General features: G+C 37.0%; 1 protein-coding gene across 2 annotated transcripts; it reads right to left on the bottom strand.

The window, feature by feature from the left end:
• Positions 1-3,383: 3,383 nt before the first annotated feature.
• On the bottom strand, positions 3,384-9,046 carry LOC104246567 (uncharacterized). Of its 2 annotated transcripts, XR_715986.2 has the most exons (9): positions 8,928-9,046; positions 8,486-8,588; positions 7,712-7,922; positions 6,357-6,552; positions 6,048-6,263; positions 5,891-5,983; positions 5,680-5,790; positions 5,166-5,581; positions 3,384-3,572 (listed from the first exon to the last, which is right to left on the bottom strand). XR_715986.2 is itself a non-coding variant. In XM_070165442.1 (5 exons), exons 4-5 carry the CDS (start codon positions 5,481-5,483, stop codon positions 3,555-3,557), a joined length of 333 nt encoding a protein of 110 aa, XP_070021543.1. In that variant the 5' UTR covers positions 5,484-5,581; positions 5,680-5,790; positions 5,891-5,983; positions 6,048-6,185; the 3' UTR covers positions 3,384-3,554. The 2 variants fall into 2 exon arrangements, 1 of the variants encoding a protein (XP_070021543.1); XM_070165442.1 differs by lacking the exons at positions 6,357-6,552; positions 7,712-7,922; positions 8,486-8,588; positions 8,928-9,046 and having other exon boundaries at positions 3,384-3,569; positions 6,048-6,185.
• Between the last annotated feature and the right edge of the window lie 4,702 nt (positions 9,047-13,748).

The following is a 13,748-nucleotide window of genomic DNA, read 5'->3' as shown; positions in this document are numbered from 1 at the left end:
CTTCTTGTTTCTTACAACGGGGTTGCCCAGTAAGCTTAGAAGTTTTGGCCAGAGTTGTTCACACGCACACTCGAAACGCAAACCAAGGTGGAGATTGAAGGTGTTGGTTTATGTTTAGTCAACAATGGCATGCCAATTGGAAGAGTTGGTGGAAAGAGTTGGTTTGGATGCTAGGAGGAAGCTTCCTCCTTTGATGTCACCCATGACATCAAGAGCAGGTCTTTACCTCTATAAATAGATGCACTCCTTCATTTGTAGAAACCATCCCAAAAATAATACAACACATTGTAGTGAGTAGAGAGTTAAGAGAGAAATTCTCTCAAGTGTAATTGGGAACTCTCCCCTTCCTTTGTTAATATTAAAAAGGCAACTGTTTTCTGGTGGACGTAGGATTATTTTGATCCGAATCGCGTTAAATCTTGTGTTCTTTCTTTTATGTTTCCGCTAACAACCTCATTTTGCCCACTCAGCTCGAGGATCTCCGCATTCATAGCAGCAGCTTCATCCTAAAGTCGCCCTGCAAGAGCATCCTTCTGCCCGATCTGCAAAGGAAAAGATAAGTAAGTAAGCATCGAATTATGAGAATGACCAACGAGTTTATGAATGCCAAGTTACCTACTTGGCAAGGCCAGCTTTTTCTCGCACACTCCTTCCAACCTCGCCCGAAGCCCACTCGGCTCCTCCTCCTTTCGGGCAGAAGAGGTCTCCAACTCCTTTAACCTTGAGGCAAGACCCTCGACCTCCTTCCTATTCTCATCTAGTAGCTTATAGATAGCGTGGTCATACATTCTCTTGGACTACAAAAACACAAAGAATCAGAAAAATAGGGAGAAACACTTAAAGCACTAAAGGTATGCGTGGAAAGGTTATCACCTGCAGGTGGAGCCTCTCTGCCTCCTCGATAGCATTGGGAGCATCTAGATCAATGTCTTCACTAATGCCATCGAGGAAGTTGTCAAGCTCATCTCCCCCCTCGAGATAACCCCCCATGTTGGTAGCCTTTGGGTCCAGAGCATCCCTAAATTCACCGGGAGAGAATCGAGGACCCAAATTAAGGCCACCAAAGGTGTCGATATTACCAAGGGGAAAATTCCATCCCCGAGAAGCTTCGTGCCCGATCCTTTTAGAACCAGCAGCAATGGTCTCCTCGGTAGGGACTACACCACGTTCGGCCAGGGGCTCAGGAACCGTGCCCGTGTCCTCCACGAGGAATTCCACATCAGGGGATCGACCTGAATCAACCGTTCCTGATTTAGCAGCCTTTGGCCCAGCCGCCTGTAAGGCATCCTCGCCCGACCTTGTCCTTTGTACCAAACGGTACTCATCATCATCGTCGTCTTCATCCCCAGTACTAGGACTTGCTCAGAAAGTTAAAGCCGAGGTCCTGGCAGCAGCTCGAGGCCTGTGTGATTTAGGAGACTCAGCAACTGCCTTTTTCTTCCTCTTCTTGCCCTTATCAGGCTTCGAAGCCTCTTCCTCGCCGTCGGGAGGCGGTCTCATCAGCACCCCCTCACCAACGCCTGCGCAGGCATAATAATCAAAACTTGCCAATGAAAAAGAGAAATTGGAACATGCTATAGGCGACAACCAAATAGTTTACCATGATTCTTGGTCGGCCATCACGTTTTAGCCAAGTCGGGCCAAGACCGCTCGAGAAATGGGAACGAAGAATCCAATTGCCTAATCCATTCCGACAGATCCTGGACCGCTTCAGGATACCAAGCGGTAACTGCATAAACGAAAGGGAGATCATTTTTTGGAAGGAAGCTACAAAGGCATTAAAGCATGCTCGAGGGAGAGGCACTTACGTTGCGTATTCCACTCCTCCGGGAATGGCATCTTTTCGGACGAGATGATGTCCGAGGTTCTCACTCGGACAAACCTGCTCATCCACCCTCGGTCCTTGTTCTCATCAATGCTCGAGAAAAACGGCTTCGTGGACCGAGGTTGAAGCTTGATCAAACCTTGATAAAGTCAAGGGCTATACAATCTAATCAAATGGTCAAGGTTAAAGGTCATACCCACGACCTTGTTGGAGAAATAACGGAGCATGTAGACTATCCTCCAGAAAGAGGGATAAATTTGGCCAAGAGTCACCCGGTATTCATGATAGAAGTCAAGAATAACCAGATCTATTGCTAGAGAAGAATGGTTCGAGGAGTCGACATGGCCTAAATTGAACGGGTATGTATATACATGAAGGAAACTGACCTTATGGTCCGTTATGCTCTCATTAGGGCTGGGGATCTCAACCAGCACGTTCTTCCCCCATCGGTAGTCCGCCTGCACTTTGTCTACATCCTTTACAATGCTAATATACTGGAACACGTGCTCGCATCAGCCCGATGTAGATGAGGATCTCTCGACGGAAAAGTCATTCACCATGTTGAACTCGGTAGAGGTACACTGTTCAACAGTCGATATCACTTTGGGTTTGTCTTTGGATGTTCGAGACGAAGAGGCAACATCCTCTTTTCAAGGCACTGTTTTAGAGGTCCTATCCATGGTGGTGGAAAGGCCTTTCTGAGAAAGTAAGTAAGGAATCGAGAACGAAAGAAGGAAGAATGGGAAAAGGGATGCCCTTGGCTCTGAAAGCTTGAAGATGTTGTAAAAGTGTGAATTATTAAACGATTGAGGTGTTTTTAGAGGCCATACGTGCAGCGGAAAGGATGGACTGATAATGGTTCATGGGTTCTCGATAGGCGTGTTGATAGCGACCCTCGCGCGGCTTTTGAGTTATGGCATTTAATGCTCTAATAGGCTGACATCATGATAACAGTGCCTAAGGAGTGGGAGTTCGAAATCGTTTCCTATCACTTCATTCTAGGAAACACGGGGACTATCTGTATACTGCAGAAATCGACGGTACGATTTTACGACCATCAAGGCGTTTCGAGGGTTCTCAGTGATCAACTTCGAGGTAGTGTAAGCCACTACAAGAAATCACCCTTATCGTGGGGACTAAACGACTACGGTCGCCACAAAATATATTTATGTTCAGTAGCAAGATTATGTCGCCACTATAAATGTTCTTTAGTAGCGACTAAAATTGCCACAAAAAATATTTATATTTAGTGGCAAGATTATGTTACAACTATAAATGTCATTTAGTAGCGACTAAAGTGGTCACAAAAGTTTTGACCATGAAAGACAACAAAAGAAATTGACCTTCTATGGCAACTTATATATTGCAACATATACTAATTTTTTGACAAAACTATGTCGCCAATAAAAGTTATTTTCTCAGAATTTATATCGATCAAAATTATATACATTTCCATGCCAGTAGGAACCTAATTCTCTAAAATTTCATATAGAGATATTCATATCAATTGACTATCAATATTAAAGCAACCAATAATGCTTAACAAACACCAACAGAATTTCTCAAGCCGAATATTATAAATATTATCATTACTAAAAAGTCAATTACATATATATTACCTGACACTTCATTGTGCATTGTAATTGTACGCATATACATATCCCAAAAAAGATAAAATATTAAGTGTCTTGTAACTGCTCCTTGCTCGACACCATCCTTGAACCACTGTTTAAGTGCCTTGTCCCTGCTAGACAAAAGGAATATATATAAGGAACATAATGAGATTTGTTATATCCAACTACTATCAAAATTCTAAGAATTTTCAATCTATATCAAAGGAAAGCCGGAAATTGCGACCAAAGTTTGTGTACTAAAAAGCAAGTTAACAATTGCAAAAGTTGTCTAGAGGACACAATTAGCAAGGGCCAAGAGAGACACCCTTCAAGGATAGTTCCAACAGTTCGTATTTAACGAGAGAAATTTGGCTGTTGAATACAACAACAACAACAACAAACCCAGTAATTTCCCACAAGTGGGGTTTGGGAGGGTAAGATGTACGCAACCTTACCCCTGCCCTGGAAGAAGAGGAGCTATTTCCGATAGACCCTCGGCTAAAGAAAGGATGACGGAAAGTGAAGACAGTAAGTATTAACAACAATATCAAACCACCCTAATGCAGTTATTTGTTTGCAGCTGCTAGGACAAAGTAGCCTTTCTTGCTCTGAACTCTTTAACCAGTGATAAGCAGAACACACTATACACAATCTATAAACCATAAGAATCCTCATATCTGAGATCAATAAGCAAACAGAAACCCAACTATGATATACCAGCAACACTGTCAAGCAAACTTCATACAAAATCCAAAATTGATAATAATATTAGTTGACCAGTAATAGGTATTGCCCAACTGAAGCTAAGTATCTAGACTCCACGGCCATCAAACTTTGCCAAAAATAATATAAGGTAGGGGTTAAGTTTTATCAGTTTGAAGCACATATAACCAATAACTTGCAAGACATTTTTTCGTTACTAGATATCTTTATAGTTACTGTATACCTATATATGACCTCCTATTTGAAAGACAAGAAACAACAAAGTAAAAGTGAAGAAATTAATAAAGAAAATCATCTCATCACATAATAATAGCTAGCTAGATTCTATTCTTCTACAGCTCATGAATTTTGGAAAAAAATACATCTGTCAACACTATGAAGCAGCACAATATTGGACAAATCTTCATCTCTTTCTTGATCATAATCAATGGAGATATTCAAATCCAAAGAAACACAAGGGCTTGTTGTAGTTTCTTCAGATGATTTTTGCTACACAGTAGGAGAACAAGCTCTTGACTTAGAACTAAATTCTCACAGCTCAAAATGATAATGGCATCATTTAGAATTAGGAACAAAAAGCTCAAACATTTAAAGCTCTCTGATATGATATGATATCAAATGCATAATCATTTAGAATTAGGAACAAAAAGCTCAAACATTTAAAGCTCTCTGATATGATATGATATCAAATGCATAAGCTATCATTTGCTTTTTGTGTGCTTAAAAGTGATCATGAGAATAGATTCTCATAAACTACTCAAAGCCTTGTGCTTGTAATTGTTTCCAAAAGTCCTTGGTGCAAGCTCCAAGGTCACCATAGCATGGAAAAAGCATATGCAGTAAACACTTCATTATAAGTATTATTTATGTTAAAAATAAATAAGTATTATTTAATCTAATCAAGAAATAAATAAGTTTTATTTATATTAGAAAGGTTTTAATTAAAGCATAGAAAGAAATAAGTAAAGCATCCATGATTTGTTAAGAAGGAGCGGAGCAAGTACCTGTTGTTGTTGCATTCTGGTCAAGAAACTAGCAAATTGTTCATGCATCTTCTTCTCCACTTCTAGAGAGATCCTCTTGTCTGTTTCTGCATTTGCGTGTTGACGCTCCTCATTTGCGTGTTGACGCTCCTCTGCCAACTTCCTTTCCAACTCAATTTCCATATTTCTTCGCAACTCAGCAGCCGTTTGTTCACGTTCTTCTTGCAACTTCCTATCCATCTCGGCTTGCATCTCTTGACGCACAATACCAATAGCAGAAGACACGCTGGCCTCTATGTTTGCCTGCTGAATGTTACTCCTTTTCCACGAAGATAGCATGTTCTCTCACCAACAATGGAGGATAAAATCTCATCTCTAGTCATGGGATGCTCGATATCCTCAGATTGTTGCTGAGCGACAACTTCCTGGAGTTGACCCTGCATTTATGCATAATCATTTAAATCAAAACATAATAAAACATATTAAATGAAACTTACAGAAACAGAGAACTTTATAAGTGTTTTTAGATAATTACATAAATTTATTGGGATGGTGAATCCAACCACACCAGTTCGCCTCTATCATCCTTGTGTGTATGTTGGATCTCCCAAACTTGTGTGTCCAATTCTCCAGTAATAGGATTTGTCTACAATATAGTTACGGAAAAAAAAATATTTAAGCAAATATATAAATATGTAAATAACAAAGAAGCATATGTGATAGTAGGGGACTAAATATATTTTTACCATAGATTCCTCTACTTCTGCAAAAGACTTTGTACCACAAGTATGCTTAGTTATTTGCTTTTCTCTATTTCTTTTGTTCCTCTCACTTACAACCTGTAAGTAAACAGATTAATAAATCGTCATTCAAAGAGACAATCTTCAGGTATTAAGTTAATACCTTAAATTCTGGACTTCCAAAATATTGTATTAGGTATTTCCAGTCCTCAAACTCAACATCTTCAAGTCGATGAGACAATCTTTCTTCATTAGTACTGTACTTAGAGTACAGAATGCTGAGTCGAGCTTTCCATGCTCTAAAAAGCCTTTGCATAGTGCTAATTACAAAGGCCTGAAACCTATGCTCTCGCAACCCGCTGAAAACTTCAAATTTATCCTGACAATAAATGTAACATTATATTCAATATCCTAACCACATAAATAAACCTTGCAACTTAAAGTCAATAAAATATTGAAAGTAGTTTATTACCTTGACCTTTAACTACATTACTTCTCCGTGTTTCAGAACTATTTTCTGCCAATTTCCAACTTGGAACGAGATAGTGCTCCTCATGATCAAACCACAGTTGGATGACTGAATGCCCAATTAAGAAAGTTGTCTACTCCATCTCTATATCGTTGGTCGATTCTATTCCTAATATTCAACCAACTTTTATCCATCATATCTATATTAAAAAAATAAATTAATTTACTAATTAAAAGGGGAAGGATTATAATAATCAAAATATATATAATAATTAACATATACCAGGGGTATTCAGACAAGCAGTCACAAAAACACATTATTCAAACAAGAAGGAAGCAGTCTATTCCAGAATTACTTATAGGAATTGTGTGCAATGAAGAACAAGCTCAAACCAGGGTACGTACCACTCTATGAAACTACAAAAATACATGACCTTAGTAATGTGTTGATTAAGTTTCTGCCGGGTAATATGCAAGATTGACAACTTCAACAAACAGTATCCAGAAATCATATAACAAATTTTCTTTCGCTAGACAAGATCAGAAGATAGTTAAACGGGCAGAGAAATTACGAGGAAAAAGCATTTCTTGTGATCTTCTGCTTCTTTGATCACTGTCAAGTCTTTAGGGAATTAACAATATTCAGTCATATTCATACTATTCCTTTAAATCTCGAACACGACAAGGAAGAAGCACGCTATGGGGTACAAACTGAACACGACAAGGAAGAAGCACGCGATGGGTTACAAATTCAAGAAAAAAAAAAACAACAAAATTAACAACTAAAATCATTAAACCTACAAATCCAACCAATGTATATCATTCAAACAAAGGCCAGGCAAAGTAAATACATTGTACCTGCTTGAACCATACAAATTGCTTACCAGAACAACTAGAAATAAGCTGCCTCCCTGATGATAAACAGAATTTATACACTACCATATAATATAAACACCATAATGATAAATAGATGTGACATATCTTACCCAACTAGACTCAAAGTGTCATGAATCTTACTTTTAGTTCAATTCAATCGTTTTAACCTGTAGTGCTTCTGTGAGCATGAGACTATACCTTCTGTGAGCATGAGATTACATATTGTTGATGAAAATGAGACTATAGATAACAGACACTACAAAATATAACAGAGACTACGAAATAAGAAGCTTTAAGTATTCAAGAAAGACATTTAATAAACAAAAACCATGGAGCTGATGGCCAAACGGGTAAGATATGTACAAGAATGCACAAACAGAGGTAACATATATTTTGATGCAAAAAGGGTAAGATATGTACAAGTAGCACTCAATATTATCACAAAGATGGAATTTGCTAGGCAATTTCCTGTAGACAGTTCACCTTTTATTCCTTCCCGAGGGAAATGACCTTGTGAATTGAATCAGACAATAGGTGATCTTTGTGACAGAATGTATTCGTCAACCATGAAGCTCCTCTTCTTCTGATGTTAGGATTCAGTAAAAGCAAAACGTCGAAGGAGCATGTGAACTTCAGCAGGCATTGTCCAAAAAAGAGGGGAGACGATGCTTATAGCCAGTAGTGATGTGATAGACTACATTTCAAAGTGCACGAAATGGTTACTCAGAAGAAGAATGGAAAATTAGGGGGAAGAAATCACATCTTAAAAAAGTATCTAAAGCTTAATAAGTTTCAAGTGCCTTTGGCACTACTATATCCTCATTAATTTTATATTCAGATATTATAAGATCAGGGACTAGCAACCAAAATATAGTGGAACGTATATAAAAACTATAGTTCGTTTGAAGTGTATTTACAATAACAAAAATCAGCAAGGCCTGATAAACAGCAGTATAATGAATATAGCATCATGTCTACCAAGTAGCTTTATTCTATTCAAGAGTAGTAAAGATCAGACAAAAATGAATATGAACAGAATCTATGAAGCTTCCACAGTATGCAAATTATACACATCGGACAGAGAATAAGTCATATTCAAAGCATATATAGGTACTATTCCATAAATAATTTAAGGAGTTACACAGACTGTTGCGACAGGGGACATAACTGAAAGAACCTACGAAGCTCATATAATAATTCAAACTGAATAGAATGCCGACATGTAAAACGTCTCTCAAGAAGAAGATTTTAACTTACCCAAGAAAAGAGATAAGCTGAGATTCTGTCAAGACCAAGAATCGAAAATTACAACACCAAATACGCTTCAAATGATTCTTTCTATGTGATTTTTTTGGTATTCCTGTAGATTATCAAATGACTCAGAGAAATTCGAGATGAAATCTGAGAAGACAAAAGTGAAATTGCTGGAAAAATAATTATCCCTAATTGCATGTTGAAACTTTTGTCTAACAGAATCATTATACCCAAATGTAAATATATCTTATATAAATCTTTATGGGGTTTTAGTTAGATATGGGATAGTAACATGGAAGAAGGAAAGGTGAAATCGATTATGAACAGAATCGTTTCTTTTATTCAAGTCGGATTAGGGATTTGAACGGAGGAACTTCACGAAATCGATATTAAAATGGAGGAACTTCTTTCCCAAAAAAACGAAAAATTAGGGATTTAAACATACCTGAGATTCACATTTTGATTCGAGGGATTTTGATTTGGGTGAAATTTTAGATGAGGAGACCTGATTTGTACAGAGAGAGAGTGCCAATTTTACATAGAGCTTGTACTCTATTCTGCTTTGTGGGCTTCTGTTCCAGAAAAGGTAAAGAGGACATTTTAATTTTATTTTTTTATTTTTTTAAAAGTGAAAATCTAGGATACAGGAGCGACCCAGTCGCTGCAAGAGAGTTTTAGCGGCGACTTTAAAGTCGCCACAAACAATTGGAGTCAAAATTCTATTTTGCGCGGGACTAAAAATTTCAGCCACGTTAGAGGCGACCTAAACTAAGTCGCTGCTAATAATATAGCTACTGTAGCAACCTGTAAGGTCTTTGCTATATGTTGCCACTAATAATCCAATTTCTTGTAGTGAGCAGCGACCGACCTCGAGGCAGTGTATAATGGTGGCCTCGGTAAGTCAATATGAGATTCCCAAGGCATGTGACTAAAGTTGACAAAGCCTATTGGGCTACTCCAAGCCCGTATCATGTCATTAAATGGCTATACCAACCACATATCTTTGTAATAAATGTATTTGCACTATGCTGGGATTCTCCCTCATATATAAAAGGGATCCTTGTCATTTTGTAGGGATATGCTCAATATTAAATACACAAGAACATTCTCTCTGCTCTCTAACATGTTCTTTTGATCTCATTACTTGCATTTATTGCTTATATTCATTGTGTTCTATTTTTTGTTCTTCATTTATTGCTTATTATTAGCCATAAAGAGGCGTCATTGATTTTATCATAACTATTAGTTATCCGTCATCTACCCTCGGCAGGACATCAGACTCGACCTTGAGGCCCCGAATAAGCAACCTTGACGAGATAAGATCTTGTACATAGTTATATCGGGGCCCCGATTTCCAGCCCTTTGGTTTGGTCGCTATACTATCTACAAGATCTTATCTCGTTTCCTAATCTCTTACTTCACATCTATTACCTAAACAACTAGCATAAAAATAGATCACGTATTTTTAGAACCACAAAATCAAATTTAATTGTAATTACCATTTTCAAGATAAACAACTATGGAGATTTGTATCAAATTACCACTATTATCCTTAGCCCAACGGTGGGCGCCAAACTATTTATCCCAAAATTGAGTAACGATTTAATCTAGTACGAGCAATTAAGAATATCAAATAAATGAGTTAGAAATGAAGTAAATGTTCAAACCAGTTGCAATTATGATCAAGCTAGAACGAAGATTGAACAGTGATCTCGAACTCGACTGGACCCTCGGTTCAAGACCAATCGTGAATGAAGAACATAATAAGTGAACAAGAACATTAACAGTAGCAAAAAAGATATAAAGCAAGCTTTTATCGCTTTGATTTGCATGTTACAATGTCTTTTACTAAAGAAAAATTTTCCATTTATATAGTACGAGAGTTTTATCCCTAATACAAATCTAAAAAATATAAAAATCTTTCCTTCCCGGTAATTACTGATCCATAATCGACATCGAGCGAGATCCGCATCATGATATTCGGTTGGGTGCGAATATCACGGTCCTCTATCCGTCATGCATAACCGTTTACCGTGTTTCTCGTTGTCTTAGAACTCATTCTTAGCCCAGAGTATGTCATTTTACCATACCCGATGACGAGCACATCGTTCATTTTCCCCGGATCTCGATACGAAGGGTCCTTAACCTCGATGTGCATCTGTGCCCCTCCTCCCTTTTCTTACTGGAAAATCGAGGTAGACGTTACCCTTTATTTTACCCGTACACAATTTTCAGCAAAAGAAAATCCCAGGACAAGTTTAAGTATGATCGAGGGCCTTTCTAAATTTTTAAAAACTTATGGGAAAAACTTAAAACCTAGCAAATAAATCAAAATTATTTCTCATGTCCTTGGGAAGCTGGTGAATGCAGTTGCACATTTGTCCTTCAAAATCTGGTTATATGTTTATTTAATTACTTTTGCACCTAAGATTATAAGTTAGCGTTACATGTTTGTATTACCTCATTTCATTTTGTAAGGACTTGGATATTGTAATTTGTTTTTGAGCGTCTATATATATATTAGCCACTATGCAGTCAGTCAAGCGATTTGATTTGCAAAAAATAATTTATTTCTTATGTCAAATACAGATAGTTTAGTATAGACTCAATTAAAATCTATTATAGACATGTAAATCTAAAGTGTTCATCGTGAGCAACAACAACAACGACCTAGTAAAATCTCACAAAGTGGGGTCCGGGGAAGGTAGTGTGGATGAAGACCTTACCCCTACCTTGATGGGACAGAGAGGCTATTTCTGATAAACCTTCGGCTCACAAAAAATGTTCATCGATCATACTCAAATATGAAATTTCATTCAAAACTATCATAAATCTTGTCCAAAGTCCAAACTCCGTAAAATTTGAGATTTAGACTCCTCAAAAGATTTTCAATGCTTAAAAGAAATTACTAATTCCCCCTTCTAAGTTGAAAGAAAATTAAAATACTCTATTGACAGCTATTGTTGAAGTTTGAGCTTCAAGCTTGAAAAAATTGGAGGTTTGCGAAGGAGTGATTTACTTCAATTGGGTATTTTTATATTTGTTGGGGTTCTTTTCTCATATTTTAGGAAATTTGGAGAAGATTTAAGGTGTTTTGGGAAAAATATCATATTTGAGGTTGAGGATGAACATTCTATATTTATGTTTGTAATAGATTTTAACTGTCAGGATCCCAAATACCAATCAAGGGGTTGTGATGGTTCCTAACTCCACTTGCTAGGAAAGAAAACACTTAATAGTAATTAAAAAGTCAAATCTAAATATTTATAACATCTTAAATAAAGAGTAAAAGTTCTGAAATCACATAATAAGTGTAAAACCAGCACATTTGTCTAAATAACTCCCCAAGACTAGTGACTGGGTGCATGAGCTTTAATGAATACTAAATACAAAGTCTAAAAGGAATACGATAATGTCTGATGCAATTAAACATGAGTAATAGGAATAATGAAGATGACTGTAGAATCTGCGAATGGATATGCAGCACTATCTCGAGTCTCCCAAATGTCTAAGCTAAGCACCTCTCGAGAATCATCTGGGACCAATGCCTGGATATGCACAAGAAGTGTATAAGTATAGCATGAGTACAACTGACCCCATGTACTCCGTAAGTATTAAACATAACCTCAACGATAAATTGACGAGGCTAAGACAAGATACCTACTATAAATCTCTGCGGTTAATAAGCAAGAGAAAAAACAATATAGAAACAAGAATAAATACGAAAAATATTAAAATAATTAACTAAAAAAATAACAATCATTTTCTCAAATATCACAACCAAATCTTTCCAACTCAAATCCAAGAGAATAAAACGATATCCACAAAAATAACAAAGTCAAATCTACAAATCCACAAAATAAGAAAAATGTGTAAAAGATATCATATCAATAACGCAGCAACACCTTTCATGCATTTACCCCTCATCCTCACTAGCATAGAATTACCTTTCATGCGCACGCACATGCGCACGCACACACATTATATATATATATATATATATATAAAATTTCCTCATCAAGCACGAAAATATCCTTAGTGCAATAATAATAAAAATATCAAAAAGTACGAAAACACACTTCGTGCCTAAATGACTCTTCCTTATAAGCACAAAATCATCATTCGTAAAATTCATTCTTCCTCATCAAGTATATATAAAATGGTACCAAGCAAGGTAGGAAGCATAAATAACATCAAGAAATGTGCAATAACAACAACAACCCAATATAATCCCACTTAGTGGGGTCTGGGGAGGGTAGTGTGTACGCAGACCTTATCCCCACCCTGGGGTAGAGAGGCTGTTTCCAAATAGACCCCCGACATCCTTTCCTCCAAGAACTTCCCACCTTGCTCTTGGGGAGACTCGAACTCACAACCTCTTGGTTGGAAGTGGAGGTTGCTTACCATCATAGCAACCCCTCTTGTCTTCAAGAAATGTGATTAAACATAATACAATACGTGAGAGATATTCATAACCTTTGTACCAATAAGCAAACCAACATCTTACGAACCATAATGTCCAAATATCGCAATAAAGCTTAAACATAGTTACTAACATGTATGGGAATAATCAAGTAGTTTATCGAACTATTAAAGTATAGGAGAATAATATACATGAAGCAAACAAGACATAAACAAGGTTAATTTTATCCCATGTTTTAACCTTGGCAAATGCATATACACTTGTCACCATGCATATACAGACGACAATACATATGTCAAGTAGCAAGTAGACCCAAATACAATCTAATTTTCTCAAATGAAGGTTAACCAATACACTTACTTATTTTCAGAACAATTCAACCCTTCAATACCACTTTTTGTTTGGAACAAGCCTCCAAACAACTCGAATCTAGTCAAATAAGGCTTAAAACGTCAAAACAGGATTTAAAACTATCCTAATATCAAAAGGGTTCCATCTTTATTTATTTTAGAAAGTCAAATCAAACTCACACTATCAAAATACAAAATCAAGATCAAATCACGATTTCTGATGGTAGGCTAAAAATCTGTATTTTAATCGTATTTTGTGCTTTACTTACTGCACTATACTTGTGTTTGAGCTTATATAACAATGATTCGCAATTATTACGTGTTATATGCGTTGTAGAAAATGATTATGAGTTAACAGGATAATTGGAAGCTAAATCAAACAAGTTGGAGCTTTGAAGTCTGAGTAAAAGCCCAAGAAATTAAACTCGGATCGCATTTGGGGGTCGAGGACCAAGTCTGGATATCAAAAAGTGAAAGAAACAATTTACACTGA

Source organism: Nicotiana sylvestris, chromosome 12, assembly GCF_000393655.2.
Source record: "Nicotiana sylvestris chromosome 12, ASM39365v2, whole genome shotgun sequence".
Taxonomy (NCBI): Eukaryota; Viridiplantae; Streptophyta; class Magnoliopsida; order Solanales; family Solanaceae; genus Nicotiana; species Nicotiana sylvestris.
Note: the sequence above shows the minus strand (reverse complement) of the source record. Positions and strands in the feature narration are given on the sequence as shown.